The sequence below is a fragment of the Malaclemys terrapin genome, chromosome 6 (genome assembly GCF_027887155.1).
Source record: "Malaclemys terrapin pileata isolate rMalTer1 chromosome 6, rMalTer1.hap1, whole genome shotgun sequence".
NCBI lineage: Eukaryota > Metazoa > Chordata > Testudines > Emydidae > Malaclemys > Malaclemys terrapin.
Genome location: NC_071510.1, coordinates 33,827,567 through 33,844,819, shown reverse-complemented (window position 1 = coordinate 33,844,819; position 17,253 = coordinate 33,827,567). Strand labels below are relative to the sequence as shown.

Genomic DNA, 17,253 nt, shown 5'->3' with positions numbered 1-17,253 from the left:
TACTGAATTTTGTAGATCAAGTTTAAGTACTTCCCTGATGTCGTATAATTTTCTGGCATTAATACACTTTATCATTGTCATAAGTGTAACTGGCTCATTAAAACCAGGAGGGAATACAATACTTTTATGGATTTCTGCTCTCATGTTAATGCTGTTTTCCTTTCCTCATGAGTAATCTCGTGATGGCTTCTGTCTCCACAGAACAGAGATAACTACATCCGTTCCTGCAGATTGCTTCCAGACGGCCGCACCCTGATTGTCGGTGGGGAGGCCAGCACATTATCCATTTGGGACCTGGCAGCTCCTACCCCACGTATAAAAGCAGAGCTGACATCTTCTGCTCCAGCTTGCTATGCTCTAGCTATCAGCCCCGATTCCAAGGTCTGCTTCTCCTGCTGTAGCGATGGGAACATCGCAGTTTGGGATCTGCACAACCAGACATTAGTCAGGTAGGTCAACAGAACTGGGTTGTCAGGTTGTGAAGAATTAATTAACAATAGCATGTATGTTCTACCTTAATATTTTTTTAATGTGCTCTTATCTTAATTGTCAGCATAACTGTTTCAGTATTTTGTTGTTAAGGAGCCAAGATAATAAAAGCTTGATAAAAATTACATCCTTATTTATAGGTTTAGAGGATTTTATAATGGCAGACTTTAAAGTTCTGTTCTAATGCTGCTAGACTGGGGTCTGATGGCTGCTTAGAGTAAAATCAGCTTGTGTTGATGTTGCTAAGATTTTTCTAGGTTCCTATAAAACATGGAGTAGTTTGATAGTGTGTAATACATTGCACACAACCACACCTCTTTGATCTGTGCTTATTGTTTGTATTCTAAGTAATGATGGGCCTGATTCACCACATTCAGATCTGGTTTTGGACAGCACAAAGTTTGGGGGTTTTCAGATGCACGTGTTTGGTTATTTCTCATCCCCAGTGTAAAGCATCTTAAGCGGGACCCAATAATACAGATCTACATTATAAAGCATTGTAGTAATACATGTAAAAGATGGGCTTTTATTAGGTGGTCCGATGATCCCATTGAGACTGTACTGTATTAAAGCCTGTGTAAGTAAGTGATTGCAGATGATTTTTAGAGCCAGTAAATTTAGAATGATGTGCTGAATTCCTCCCAGGAAGATGACATTCCCAGTACCTGATGTGATGTCACAGTTTCAGGCAGAGATCCGCAAATCTGAACCTTAAAACATACCGTATATACTCGTTCATTAGCCCATTCGTTTATAAGCCGACCCCCCCCAAGATGGTTAGGTAAAAATGGCAAAAACTGTATGGCCCTTTCATAAGCCGACCCTATATTTCAGAGGTTGGCAAACTTTGGCTCCTGGCCTGTCAGGGTAAGCTGCTGGCGGGCCAGGATGTTTTGTGTACCTGGAGCATCCACAAGCCTGGAGCACCTCGGCTCCCAGTGGCTGCGGTTTGCCGTTCCCAGCCAGTGGGAGCTGCGGGAAGCAGCACAGGCCAAGGGATGTGCTGGCCGCCACTTCCCGCAGCTCCCATTGGCTGGGGACGGCAAACCGCAGCCACCGGGAGCTGAGGGGCTGCGTGCCTGCAAACACTCCAGGTAAACAAAATGTCCCGGCCCACTAGCAGCTTACCCTGATGGGCCGGGAGCCAAAGTTTGCCAACCCCGATCTACAATGACAATGTATTAGATACTCAATTCAATAGAGCTTAAAATCGTCATTTTTTGGTGTAGACCCATTGATAAGCCAATCCCTGCTCTTTGATGCTTCACTTTATCAAAAAAATTTGGCTTATGAACGAGTATATACGGTACTTCAAAAAAAAATGTGCTATGCTGACTAGGCTGATTATTTGATGCGTTCCACACACAGTTCATTTGGTTATCTACAAATTCAGAATAAATTCAAGTCACTCTACTAAAATATGCTTTTGCTACTTTTTAATAACTAGAGTTATTAAAGGAAATAAACCAAAACTAGCATGATCTGCACGGAAAAATGAACATGGATCAAAACCAAATCTTTCTACCATGTGTGTGCATGTGTTTTCTTTTGACATTTTCAGACAATTCCAGGGCCACACAGATGGAGCCAGCTGTATTGACATTTCTAATGATGGTACCAAGCTCTGGACGGGAGGTTTGGACAATACCGTCAGATCCTGGGACCTCAGAGAAGGAAGACAGCTACAACAGCATGATTTCACATCACAGGTTCACTCTCAGAAGCTTTGACATGTTAGAGAAATCCATAGTGGTTTTATAAAATGAGCACATTTTTTAAAAAGCAGACTTGAAGAAGAGCTCCTAGAATTTTTTCACTTAGTCTCTTGCACTGTTTTTAATATGGCAGCTAAACATTTTTTCTAGATTATGGCTCTCAGGTTGATAGATCAGTATTTTTCCCACAAGAACAGCAGAGAGCCCTATTTATAAAATTTGTTCGTCTCTAAGGTGCCACAAGTACTCCTGTTCTATTTATAAAAGGGATTTGTCAGATTAAAGTGTTCCTATCTAACCAGTTTTCAGTTCTGTAGATCTTCGTTCAAAAGATATTTTTACAAAAATATTTTTAATGCTGTTGGATGGGCTAGGACAGTAACTTTTATAGCTTGTTTCAATGCTTTACTATTACAGTTCAAAATGAGTTGCATTTACATGAACTAATTTGTCTTGATTACTATAGTAGATGATTAGCATCTTTTAAAACCTTTGTAGCAGCCCAAAATGTAGCTCACATTTTGTGAACAGTGATAACAATGTAGCAGGAATTAGTTCTGACTATTTCAAGCTCCTCCTTTACTGACTGCAGCATGTGCTGTGTTAATTCCAGATCTTCTCCCTGGGTTATTGTCCAACTGGTGAATGGTTGGCAGTAGGAATGGAGAACAGTAATGTTGAGGTGTTGCATGTTACTAAACCAGACAAGTATCAACTTCATCTTCACGAGAGCTGTGTGTTGTCACTCAAATTTGCTCACTGTGGTAAGCTACAACATCTATGCCAGTATTTTCTCTCCTAACAAATCTCTTTTGAATAAAAGCAAGGAAATGTAAAACCAGATGTTCAATATAATATTAAAATTAAACTTTTTTCTGTATGATTTATTTTTATTGTTTACAAACAACTTATAGTGAAATACCTTAATCTAGCCACATGTAATTTTGACTGTTCTCTGCATATTTTTTTAATTAATGTGAATTGATCATTTTTCTGCATAATCTAGGGGTTTTGTGCATGTGTTCATTGAAAACGTAACATAATTATAAAAAAAAATTAAAAATCTGATTTCAGGCAAATGGTTTGTAAGCACTGGAAAAGATAATCTTCTTAATGCCTGGAGAACACCTTATGGAGCCAGCATATTCCAGGTAATAATCTCCTAAAAGCTGTTTTCCACATTACAGTACAATAGAGGTGCACTTTTCAAGGTCCATCATTAACTTAAGGAGTTTTTAAATGGGTGTTCTTGGCTAATTATGTTTCTTTTAAGACTTTGTCTTTTATAATGAGGTGTACAAGATTTTGTCCTCAATAATATTTTAATAATTTTAACATTACAATAAAGTGGACCCTTATCTTGAAGTTGGGCTTTAATGCCCATTTTGAATCCTTTGTCTCGAGTTTCTTATGCCTATTTCCTCTCCTGTGTATATTATGCTGTGGGTAGTGGAATATAGCGCAGGTGCCTCGTGGTTAATTTAGCATTCATTGAATATCCAAAATCTGCTGAAAATAATGAAACCCAGACTCAACACGTGTATCTTTTTCAGTTCACAGACAAAAGGAATAAAGCCTCATGAGCACTTTTTCCCCCTAACTTATATCTGTGACATGCCATTTTAAAAAAAATGTTCCTCTTTATTTCATGAAATAGCTTAACAGGTTTGGTCTAGATAAGCACCGTGAAGATGTCCTAATGTGTATTAAGATTTAAAAGTCATTACATTAAGCAGGAAAACTCTTGAATTTAGGAGCCGACACTTATGGAAGATTCTTGTAGAATGTAATAGGAAATTATAACCTTTCTATATGTATTTTTTTCCTTTAAACATCCTATAAATATTAACTGTGTCTCTTTCTAATGGAACTTAACGATGCCTCCTTCAGAAAAGCAAACCTGTTCAAACTCTTGTAGATTAGCCAGACTATAAAGAAATCGGCACTTGATTAGGAAAACCTTTCCCACTCTAATCCCATCTCCAAACTCCCATTCCTATAGAATATCATTGAGGAGTAGTGCCAACTAGCCTCCAACAACTTTTGCCAAAATCCTGGATGCTTCTTTGTTGGGCTCCAGATATTAAATATAAATATATATCATATATTATATCTAGGTAGATATAAATTAATTCTCTCTCTCGCTCTCAATTTTATGTTGTACCCATTGTACCATCTATTTGTCTATTGTATTCTGTTCCACTGAAGTGCTTCTACTGTGCCAGTCACTCTGGTGTCTTCTCACCTGTTTGTTTATTATTCCTGAGATTATAAGTTCCTTGGTGCAGGGATGGTCCTTCTTTTCCATTTGGAAAGTGCTAAGAAGGGGGTACTAAAAACAATAATGATTCTCATTCTCTATTGTATCCTATAGTAGTCACTCTAAAAATCTATAAAAACCTCTTGAATTTTTCTAGAACCTTGTTGGTTTTATCCCAATTAAACTCTTAGGACTTCTCCATAAGAGGAATGTATTTTTTTTTAATGGCTTTTGGCATGCTTTTAAGCAGGCGAAAACTAATTGAGTTATATAAACATTTAATAAACACTCACTGTTTGTGAGTAAAGTGTGTGGGGGGGCACAGGATTGGAGGGATAAGTTTGTTTTATAGGTTGTCTTCAGTTCTGTAATATTGAATAAAACATTCCCTTTCCTTTTATGTTGCTCTGTGTATTGTCTTAAATACTTTAGGTGAGGGAAGTTTGGGGAATTATTTTTGCAATTGCATCTGCCAGCCCTTCAGCTCTGCTTTGAGTCAATATATTTTGGTATTTAGATAAGCTCTTCTGTGCGCTCCCCCTTAGTAAACTCTCTACTGATTTAATCTTCTAGTCGGGTGCCATTTGTGTTCACCTGATTTTATTAAAACAGAAAAATAGTTAATTTCTTTATGCTTATGTATTTTTCTTTTGTTTCTCATAGTCCAAAGAGTCCTCGTCTGTGCTTAGCTGTGATATCTCTGTGGATGACAAATACATTGTCACTGGCTCTGGGGACAAGAAGGCTACAGTCTATGAAGTTATTTATTAGAGACAAAGCTGAATGCAAACAGGACTCCTCCTCCTAGCACTTTGCTGTATATTCCTTTTTTTTCCTTTCCAAACTGAGGACTTACAATGCTCATCACAGTTGTGGAGTTTATTTTTTCCCCATCTAACTTGCTATTGACTTGTGAATGCTCATTAAGAACTTGTGATACCAAACTTAAGATATCTACTTGGAAGAAGAGGGGATAAGCATACTTAACACTGAACTGATTCTCTAATTATGTATTATAGCTGTAATGTATTTATTTTGTTTAAAGAAGGCTTTCTAACAATGAACTGACTAAATAAAGCTGTCTGCCCCTGCCTTGGTTTGAAAGGTGCGTTGTATATTTTGTGTTTTTTGCTGGTGGGTGGAAAGGAGGAGGGGCGGGAGGTCAAAAGTGACAAGTGCACTAAATAGAATGATAGCTTATATTAAATTTTTAACTATTTAACTTTCTCTTGGTTGAGCCATCCTAAGTGCTACTGTAATATAAATAATTATTGTGGGAGGAAGATGATCTAATTTAACTATTTTAGACCGGCTTGGAAATCTAGAATAGTAATTACGAACTATAACCGGTTGTGTATATATATGCCTGTGATTTTTCACTAATTAAGTTCAGAGTTGAATTAAATAAATTGTAAGGAAAAATGTGCCAAAAATAAGATGGTTACATACATTAAAAGGAATCTGCTGTCAAGTAGTGTTTTTTAAATAGATTTGTTTTCAATGCTTCCGGGGATGGTAAAATCCTCTGTGTTGATCCAGGCTTTTTAATATAACATCTCTTTGTTGTATTGCAGAGAGAAGTACAGTAACTTGCCTCAAAGAGCCAACTTTATCTCTTCTGGATGTTTTTGCCACATTTCTTTGAGAAGGGAGATGTGCGTCTTTCAGCAATTTTGCAGTTACAAGAGATTACAGAAAATATTTGCTATATTCATTGGAAACTGCACTGAAATGAGCATGGATTCCTACCAATGTACAGACTACAAAAGCAAGGACCTCAGAGGTAGGGTTTACAAGAGCACTCATTCTGACGTTCAGAAAAGAATGGATTCTCACTTGAGAGAAGGACTTGCTTTATTTGCCAACAGTTCTATCCACGTCTTAGTTGGATGTCCCTGAAATGAACACAGGCTGTGCCATTGTGCCAGAGACATTGTGTTATCTTTTTATGTTGTTGTTGCTGTTAAACTATGATCTGTGACTTTTTTTTTTTTTTTTTTTGAATGCTTTAAAAAAAAATCTTTTAAGTCTGTGGATCTGCTGATGTACAGTGCCTTTGCTGCTATGGATCAAAATCAAAAGAACGGTGTAGATAAATCTTATTGTATAAGTAGAAAATTACTTAATTTCATACTAGAAATGGATTGATGCTGCAAGTTGAAATGGACTGTTCATTGAAGTTCCAAATGTGGTAGCAAAAAATAGTGTCTTAAGTGCTTAGTGTTTGATGTCATTAACAGTTTCGTAATACTCTACAGTGTAGAAAGATTTTGATACTAAACTGTGTCATTGTACATAGTTCTAATGCATTGTATTGACCACCAGTACTTCTATAATGGTAGATTATTGTTTTGTGCATTCAGACTTTTAAGCATTAAACATAAGTAACTTCTATGATGTATTATTTTTCTAATTTTTTTCCCTTTGTGGATTTGCACACCTTAGTATTGTGAGCAGATTTCAGTTTGGTCAAAGGAGAGTAGGCAGCTGAAGAAAAGTTCTAAATTGCACAGCATGCCACTATAGACTTTTGAAAAAGAACAATGTGTTTTGTAAAAGACACTTCCCACCAATTGTCTGGTTTCACAGCAAACTTTCTTAACTGAAAATTTCTATAGTTACACTATTGCAATGGTTTTAGAGATTGATACCATGCTAAGAGCTCAGCCGTATCACTCCAGAGTATAGTGCCTCCTGTTTTGTGCATTTTCTAATCTCCTATGGAGTTTGGGTTCCTCCACACCTCAGTGAGAGTAAAGTTTGGAACAGCCCATGTTCCATGGCTTGCTAAAGCATGCCCAGCTGAATGGGCTCCATTTTAGAGGAACTGATTCAAAATTCATTGACGTCACTGGGCTTTGGATCAAGCCCTAAGATCTCAAACCAACTTTTTCATTTAATCAACAGAAAGACTATCATTGATTTCAGTGGCCCCTAGGCTCGGGAAAAGAAATCTAGCCCACCAGACACAAATATGAAGGGTACTGATATGGGAGCCAATGATTGGGAGCCCATTCCTTTTAGAATTTTTTTTTTTAAACCTACTATTTTAAATCAGTTACTAGTATTGTGAGTGACGTAATATTTATTGGTGAGGCGGAATGGAGAGTGATAGTCCCTATTGTGTTCTACTGAGGGTTTACGCATGCGCGCAATGCGTCCGGAGCTGGAGAATTTAAAAGTAGTAGTGTCTGTTGGTCTGCAAATGTGCACTAGCCTCGCCTCATGGTTTCGTCTGAGATGATAAAGGACAGAGCGGGATGACTAGGTCTCCAGTTCCTTCTCACTGCCACATGGTCTTGAGTCAGAGCTCCTAGTGTCCTCTCATGTTTGATGCACCTTTAAAAGTTTTGAATTGTAGCTGGTTATTTTTTCTTGTAACATTTGCTGTTTTTACTGCTTTAACATCATTTTAGCTTTTAGTAATATTTTTAATAGAACTGAGACTTTGGGAGAATTAGTTTACTGGTTACCCTCTCATCCCCACCCCAGTACCCGCATGCAGGCACAGGACTATGCTGAAGGCGCCTGGATTTAAAATCTGTGCCTCCTGCCTGCATTCCTTGATGACAAGCATCAACGCTGCCTTTACTGTTTGGGAGAAGCCCACGTTTCATCCAGGTACAGGATCTGCCAGTCCTTCTCAGGCCATACCCAAGAAGGCCAGGCTCTCTGCCTTAAGAAGTACCTCACGGAAGTTGCCATGAGGCCTCCATTAGACCCAGGGTGAAACCCCCTTCCCCCTCCAGTACATCAGCCTGAGACAGCCAGGATGCACCTCTGACTTCGGAGATGCAGATTGGTTCCGGCATTACCACCTCTATGGATCCTGTGCTGGGGCCTAGTCAGGAGGTAAGGAAGCAAGCATGTAAGTCTTCCTCCAACCAACTCCTTCTACGAGTTCCAGCCACAGGGAGGCAGTGCACTCCAAGATGCACAAGCATGGGGAAGAAAAACGTGCACAAACTGACGGATCTACCAGTACCGAGCCATGCACACAACCAACATTGGCCTCCCTTAAGACAAGGGATCCATCGTTTCCATTGAAGTCCTCCTCTGCAGCCCTGGTTCCAGCTACCATTAATCCTGGAGAGATTGAAGAAAACACCAGAGCCACATGAACTATTTGCCCTAGAAGAACTGAGATCTCCATGCCTTCCACTACCATCCACATCTAGGGAGGCCAGATCTCCCACCCAGGACATACCACAGTCAGGACACACTTCAATACATTCTCCTATGGTTTACACGCTTCTGCCAGTCCCGACGTACTGCCAATGGAACGGGATCTGAGTTTTTGCCCTTAGAGAATTCAGAGGGAGCACAAGGGCCACCCATTCCCTACCGCCACTACAATTTCCCCAAAAGACCACTGACATCATGGCAGTACCTCCAACAGCAGAGGAGCCACTCACTGGTTTTCCACACTATGGGGCCCTGTGCAGCACCCACCAGATCAGTCCTGCTGGCCCTATTGGAGATCCTGGCCCCAGTATCTCCCCTCGGAACCCACTTATTCCATCAGGGAAGCTTTGCTTCTATCCCTGCCAAGGACACCCTTGAGCAGGTGCTCTGAATCAGTTATGGAGGAAGAATCACTCAGTCCAGACTGCCGGAGCAAGAGCATTTTCCATCGTCCTCTCCAGATGCTGCAGTAACTTCAGCGTCCCCCTTGCCTCCAGAAGACTTTTGGCAATTTCAAGGTCTCTTGCGAAGGATGGCAAACCATCTTCATAGGACGAAGTACAAGACAAACAGCATTAGTTCCTGGACATATTTCGTTCATTAGTACCAAGTAGGATTTCTTTATCGATCAATGAGACCTTTCTCCAACCAGCTCAAATAGTTTGGGATTTGACCCCAGTCACATGCACACCTACCCCCAAGGGGGCAGAAAAGAGATACTATGTACCAGCTAAGAGGTCAGAGTTTAATTTCTCACCCTCCTCCCCCAGCCAATTCCTTTGTGGTGCAAGCAGCAACTGAACAGTCCAGATAGCAACACTCATGCTCCACTCTGATGAGTGATAAGGAGGGCAAACGATTGAATCTTCTGGGACACACGATCTTCTATTCAGCTAGCCTCCAGTTCCTAATTTTGAACTACCAATCCTTGTTGGCCAAATCTGACTTCCTCAACTTTGGCAAACCGGAGGACTTTACTGAAAAGCTGCCTCAACAAGAGCGAGTCCAGTTCCAGTCTGGGAAACTGGTGGTGAGGACAGTGCTTCAATCTGCTCTAGATGCAGCAGATGCCTCATCTCGCTCGATGGCTACGGGCATTGTCATTTGGAGGGAATTGTGGCTTTATTCGTCCGGCTTCATGTGGCTTCATTTTCCACAGGGAGATGCAGAATACCATTGAGGACCTCTTTTGATTAATCCCGTCTTTTTAACTAGAAAACCAACGATTCCCTCTATACTCTAAATGATTTAAGGTCACACTTAAATCATTGGGTATCTGTACACCTGCACCCAAGCAAAATTTCTACCGATTCAGGAACAATGATTCAGGAATCCCCAGTTCTTCATCCAAAGACCATACAGATCACCATGCAAGCACCAAAAGACCCAACAATCCCACCTTCACCGCTTTCATCATCACACATGCAGTCATTTCAGAAAAGAGATAAGAGTACCACTGGAGAGCCATCAACCACTATGCCTACTGCCATACAACCAGTCCACCTCCTGCAGGGATCATCTAGCACTCTTTCTACTAGTTTAGAGTGCAATAAAAACAGACAAGTAGGTGCAAGATGTCATCCTCTATGGCTATATGATCGAGTTCATCATGCTACCTCATCCACAATCCATGCCCTGATCCCTTTTCAGGGACCACTCTCATGACTGCATTCTTGCTCTAGAGGTAGGCTCCTTACTACAAAGATGAGGGATAGAGCAGGTTCCTCCAAACTATCAACGGACAGGGTTCTATTCAACTTCCTGATACCCAAAATGAAGACCTGGATCTCCGTCACCTCAGTCGCTTCATTCACAAACCCAAATTTCTTATGGTCACTTTAGCAGCCATCATACCATCACTAGAAAAAAACACGTGATTTACAGCTCTCAATATGCAGGATGCCTGTTTGCATTGGATGGATGTCAATGTGAACAGATGATTCCTTTGGTTCATGGTAGGCACTCAGGATTTTCAATACAGGATCCTACAATTTGGACTCACCACTGCTCCCAGGGTCTTCACCAAAATTTTCTTTGTCATAATGGCCCACCTCCAGGTTTTATGGGATCCATGTATTCCCATATCTCGACAACTGGCTACTAGTAGTGTGATCTAGAGCCGAAGCTCAGATCTCGACCTCCAGGTTGCTGAGACTTCTTTCCTCCCTAGGAGTCAGCATCAATGTCAAAAAATTTAACTTTGGTTCCCACACAGTCCCTAAGCTTCATAGGGGCCTCCATCAACTCAGTCACAGCATGAGCTTATCTATCAAGGGACAGATTCCAGACTCTGCAAGAACTTGTCACCCGAGTAGTCAATAGTCCATCTGTCCTGGTCAGGACTTGCCTTTTCCTCCCCTTGGCCACATGGCAGCCTACATGTATGTCACCACCTTTGCTGCCTACAGATGTGGCTCCAGAGAGTTTATTCACCCATGCAGCATGCCATGGACCTTATGCTGACAGTCCCTCCCAAGCTCTCCTCCCTCCAGTGGTGGACAGACCTAACACAGGTCTGTGTAGGAATTCCCATCCTCCCCGGACAGCACGATCATCACAGAACTCTGCAATGGATACCTCATTCGGCACAGTTGTCCTCCACTCAACCATGCCATCCTCATCCTCGCACCACTTGTTCATCATCCTCCGTGGAATACAATAGACTATCACTTGAAGAAGAGGAGCTTACTTCCCTGTAGCTGGAGGCTCTTCGAGATGTGTAGTCCCTGTCTGTATTCCACTTCCCACCCTCTTTCCCTTCTGCTGTGGATCTGTTCAATTTGCAGTGGATAAGGAACTAGAGACACGGTCGGTCTGCCCCACCCTTTATCGTCTCAGATGAAACCATGAGGCAAGGCAAGGGTGCATGCGCGGACCAATGGATACTACTACACCTCTACCCTGATATAACGCGACCTGATATAACGCAAATTCGGATATAACGCAGTAAAGCAGTGCTCCAGGGAGGCGGGGCTGCGCACTCTGGCGGATCAAAGCAAGTTCGATATAACGCAGTTTCACCTATAACACGGTAAGATTTTTTGGCTCCCGAGGACAATGTTATATCGAGGTAGAGGTGTACTTTCAAATTATCTGGCTCCGTACACATGCCATGCATGCGTAAACTCTCAATGGAATACAGACCGGTACCACACATCTCAAAGAACCTCTGATTATAGGTAAGTAACATCTTCATTTTTTCCTCCTCTCCCGAGCAATATGGTTCTTTAGGACTGCGTTGAAGAGGAATTTCCAAAATGTCTTCCAAGCTGATGTAAATTTGTTGCTCAAGTACAATCACATCTTTGAAATGAAGTTCTCAACTACTTATTACACCAGGGCTTCATAGAAATAAACATGATGTAGACATTTTCTGTTTATTGTTATTCTAATCTGAATATACATAATAGGAATAGAAGAGACCTGTTGTTTTCAGAACCATTCAGTAATTTGAAAGGCTGTGTATTTTACTTTTACTTAAGGAAAGGAAACCTTCGACTTACTGTGCCCAAAAGTACCCCAAAAGCATATTTTTGTATATTATTAGAATCATGAGAGGCTCCTTGCACCCCACCCCCAACACAAAGTCTTTCATTCTTCAATCAATAACTGTTTCAGTGCACCCTTCTGAATTTCAAAATATAGTTTTAACTGTGTTGTGATATACTTCAAAACACCATGCAATAGCTCTGTATATTGTTGTTTGTATTGATGCTCTTTGAATATTTTACAGGATCAAATGCCTGAATCCCAGGATTATTGCAATTAAATGTACAGTCATCCTGATTTTCCTCCTTCCCCCACCCTAGTGTTCAATGCAAATGAAAAGTAACCTGGATCAAACTTTTTTAGGTAAAGCATCTATTAGGTTCACACTCCTTTTTCATCCTTTAATTCTTGAAGTTACTGCTTGGTTGCTTCTTTTCTTATGTAAGAATCTGTTGCTGCTAGTTGTCTTTAGTACCATATAGGTTATGAACTTTTGCTTCGTTTTTTTCATAATTAGTAACCTTTGGTTTCCTTTTATTACTTTTCCCCTCTACTAAAACTTGTCAGTCATTTGATGCAGTGACACGTTAGACAAGCCTTCAACATTTATTATAGTGTATGAACACTCTAGCCAAGTTTAGAAGTCACAGTAAGTCTAAATCTCTACTTTCAATGGCTTATAAATTTCTAAAAATATGACTATATTTGAAATTAAATTTCTGTTGTTTGTTCTCAGCCTTAAGATGACTCTTTTGTCTCTTTCCTTTTTTTTCCTGTTTTTAAGCTATTCAAAAGTGAGAAATCAGATGTGAAAACCTCCTTTTTCTTTACTGGGCATTTTTTCCTCTGATAGTACAGACCGCACATGAAAAGCACGTGATTCCTCCTCATCTCCCAAATATTAAAAGGTGTGATGTTCCAGATAAACACGCACTACTATGTGGCCATATATAATATGTTGAGCATCACACATAATCACAAACTAGATCCTCAGCTGATGTAAATGGTATAGCTCTGTTGAAGTCTATGAAGCGACGCAAATTTATTCCAGCTGAGGATCTAGCACATTGTACTATGTCACACAACAAAAAACGGACAACCTGACTAGTCTCTCCTACACTTTACTTCTCTGGGCCCTCTCCAAACCCTCTCCTCCACCCCACACCCTCACTGTTTATTTAAATTGCAGTTTCTAATCCATATGCAAGTATTTATGATGCTTCAAAAAGTGAAATGCAAAAAACTGTTAAATGAGACATGGCTGAGATTTTTACATGCACAGGAGTCAGATGCAAAGTAATGCAAAGTAATGGCTTGGTCTGCTACTATTTCTCATCCATATTGAATATTTTATATATTTTAAGCCATTAAAATTAACACTATATGTAATGATACAAAATATAAGAAGGCTGTGAAAACCGTCACTTTGAATTTTCCAATTTGTGTGCATTGAAAGTCTTGGCAATAGAATTGCGTTAACACAGGATTTATGGGAGAAGGGAATGCATTTAAAATTAAGAAATTTGCTAATATGAGTTTTTCTGGTGGCCAAGATGGTATTGAAATGGAGTGAGGGGGACTGACCTTCGACATAGCTGATAGTTCCACATATTTAAGAGAGAAGCCCCTTCACATGCCTGGCAAGAGATGAAGCCTGAAGTAGTGTGGTGTAGAAGATCATCTTTGACAAGCTCTTAAATAATGCACCTGCAGTGTCTGCTTTTGAATCAAGAGTTACTGAACATAACCCTTGAGATTTCATGTTTCTCCCGGTATTTGGACTACAGCATTTCCACCTCACAGCAAGAAATTTTTATGTCAAAACCAATAAATGTTCTTATTCTTACCAAATGATTTTCTATCCTGGTTACAAGGAAACAATATTATAGTGTCTTTTTTTATTATTATTAAAAAAGCATCATCTGACATTTACAACATGTCGATAAACCTGCTATCAAGTACAAAGAAGCACTTCTAAGGGACATTTGGACTCACATGGATCTATTCTAAAATGTTGGTTAAATACAGCTCTTTTGGTTTCTCTGTAATCCTATGGTATTGTAATGTATAATATATAAATCTGAGGAGGAATGTTCTAGCAATTACTCCGCATATCAGTAGTTAAGAATTACCCTAACTTCCGAAGATGCATGTGAAGGGTAAATTCAGTCACATACAAAAATACAGAATAGATGATGGTTTTTATTCTTTATTATATTATATTAACCCCAAATGTCTCTTAATGTTAGATCAAGCTAAGCACTAATAGTATTACTTTCCACATTCAAATAAAGGAAGAGGTGGAGGAATTTAAAATTAAAAATGAACTTTCCATGAAAATATAATCTTTTTTTTTTTTTAATGAATAAATAGAACTTTGAGTGCCCTGAGTTGCTTTGATTATACAATCATCAGTCAAGAAGAATTTTTGGTAACAAATACATTGTGGCTCAGTGGCTTCTAAAGAAAATGACTATAATGATTTTAAAAGGGATGGTTTATGTTTGTGTGGAGAAAATAGGGGCTTATTCTCAGAGAAGATTAATGTGAGTCAAAAGACACGGGTGTTGACATAAGTCTTGAGTAACTGCAGTTGGGATTTTCTGATGTTAAGCCTTAATACTTTTTGATATTCCTCTAATGAAAATTAGAAACTCTGCTACATTCATTCTCAGTTCCAGAAGTGAGGATCTTTACCCAACAAGATAAGGAAATTGACCAAATACAGATAGATATATACAGTTCTGGCCATGGTCTTTTAATATACGTTAAGTTTGCACCTTGTTGGTCATAAAATTAATTTGTTAATGTCAATAAGGAATCCATACACCATTGTGATATCAGGAGGGGGCACTATGCTGTAGGGGAGTTTCCCCTCCTTTAAAGGAAGGATCAATTGAAACATCTAACCACTGATATAGAGCTATTAAGGGTCCCAGGGCTCTTTCTGGAGAAATAGTATAGGGCATAGGCACAGGTCTGTTGGCCAAACTGGTATTTTAAAATCTCCCATTTCCACCCCAGAGGCATCTGCATTTAGTGGGTGGTGAAATGATCCTTATTTAGACAGAATAAAGTGTTTTTATAATCTTCTGGATGACATGTGGTATCCAAATGTCAGGTATTCTTCATTTAGCCAGGCCTTAGTCATAACTAAATTGAAATGTGTTTAGCGGGGGAAAAAATCTCTTGAGTATCAAGCATCTCAACCCCTTATCAAACAACCTAAGTGTGTGAATAAAACCGTTTCAAAACTGCCATGTAAACTGCCAAAGCAGGTCTACTCATCGGCCACATGCTGCTGATAGAAAAAATCTCTGCCACAGCTTGGTCTCAAAATACAATACTTGGGTGTTAAATGTGGTTTTTAGATCTGGATGTGAGGTGCAAATGATATGCTAGTTTTAAGCCAGTAATAATTCAAGCTGGAAAGCTGCTGCAGTTTTAACGATTGTGTGGTTATGCAGTTGGTGAAGTTGAAATGAGTGCAGAAATTTGACAGGCACCCTGTAAATGAAGTGATAGTGCACACATTGTGTAAACTTACATTGCATAAAATATTAAGTCATTACTTTGTTGCATACTCAGATGAACAATGAAAAAAGTTATTTCAAAGCTATATTCGAAGTAACTCAATTTCACTTTCACTCTAAACTGTCCCTTTTAATTAAAAAAAAAAAGGAAAAACCACATTTCCTGTTACCCCAGATCTTTAATAAATGAGCAGAACCTTTTGTGTATGTTACAACATGTAAAGGGTTTTCTGTGACACTGTTGCTGCCCCTTATTGAGGAACTTATTTAAGTAGATGTTAAGATGTAGCCTCTTTAGGGTGCTGAAGCACTGCAGGCCTGATCCCATGAGTTGCTCACAAATCCGAGTTAAAGATGTTCACAGGATCAGGATGTCTATAATTGTAGCAACAGCTGTTACAGGTAAGTTTATATCTGTTTCTTGCTCTAAGCAGTCTTAAATAAAGAAATGCGATATGAGCAACTCTCATTCTATTTGTTTCTTCTGCTTTACCAAGTTGTACATGTTTGAGATGCTTAACTGAAACATTTTTAATGGCGATGAAATGAAGGGGAAAAGTTTGGGGGAGAAGTGGGGAGAGAGGTGTTGGTGGTGAAGTAGGAAAGAAACCTTCCAAAAAAAATTTCTTGTACAGCTAAGAGATTTCTTGAATGGTGTGCTGCTTAGATCTAACTTTTTCATGTAAAGATTTTATCTAAAAACTATAGCTAAAAGAGAACTAAGCGTTATCCAAGCACTCATATAAATTGTTCTAGCATTTAAATTTAAATTCCATCAGTCCAGACAGGTGACCTGATTGCTTTTATAAGCTATACTGCATGGATATCTTGTGCCCTGAGATTCCACAAATTCTTCTACCCCATGACTCTCATTAGCCATGTATGTACAACCTGGGCTTCGGAGGAGTATCAGCAGATCACAGTTATGCCAACTGATAACGATAAGCAGCTCAGAACAAGAGCAAAGGAAGAGAGGAAAAATAGATAGTTATAGCCCTTGGTAGGTTAGTAGAATTAGTTTCTAACATGCACTGTTGTCGGATTTGGCTTGAAGACGGATTGCTGAGGTTCTCTTCACTTACTGTTTCAGGAGAAATGGGGAATATGGTATTGCCAGACAAATCCCTCTGTGTGGAACACAGGCAGGCAGTACTAAAGGCTACGTCCTATACCAAGTTAAGTCTTGCCAGCCTCGCTCCTGGGCTCTGAGTTTTCCAAAGGCATAGACTCACGTCCAGATCTATTTACATGTCATGGGCAGGGCTTTCACTGGTTTTGGTTAAATATTAACTTACCTATATGGGCTTTATGCTTCACCTTGTGGGATGTTTCATAATTTCTACATTTCCTTCTCTCCCAATATAGTGGAGATTTTTAGCTGCTGATCTGGTCTCAGGAGAAATGTTTACCCTTAGTACGCCCCAGAGAATAGAGAGAGTGCGTGTGTGTGTGTGTGTGTGTGTGTATATATATATATATATAAATAAACACAGGAAAATGCCATATGCTAGATCACAAATGGTTGCAGACCATTCCTGTGAACAGAAGGGCTTGGTATCATACAAGTCATGCACCCCATATG

The 17,253-nt window shown here is 39.6% G+C and overlaps 1 protein-coding gene across 8 annotated transcripts in view; it reads left to right on the top strand.

Annotated features, from left to right (window-relative positions):
- Positions 1–6,858, top strand: part of LOC128839355 (transducin-like enhancer protein 4) — a 120,957-nt gene extending 114,099 nt beyond the window's left edge. For all 8 annotated transcript variants that reach the window (XM_054032277.1, XM_054032273.1, XM_054032276.1 and 5 more), the window contains 6 exons: positions 202–449; positions 2,051–2,198; positions 2,818–2,968; positions 3,279–3,355; positions 5,128–5,569; positions 6,039–6,858. In XM_054032277.1, coding sequence (XP_053888252.1) covers positions 202–449; positions 2,051–2,198; positions 2,818–2,968; positions 3,279–3,355; positions 5,128–5,235 — 732 coding nt within the window. In that variant the 3' untranslated portion in view covers positions 5,236–5,569; positions 6,039–6,858. The remainder of the gene's footprint in view (positions 1–201; positions 450–2,050; positions 2,199–2,817; positions 2,969–3,278; positions 3,356–5,127; positions 5,570–6,038) is intronic.
- Positions 6,859–17,253: the final 10,395 nt, after the last annotated feature.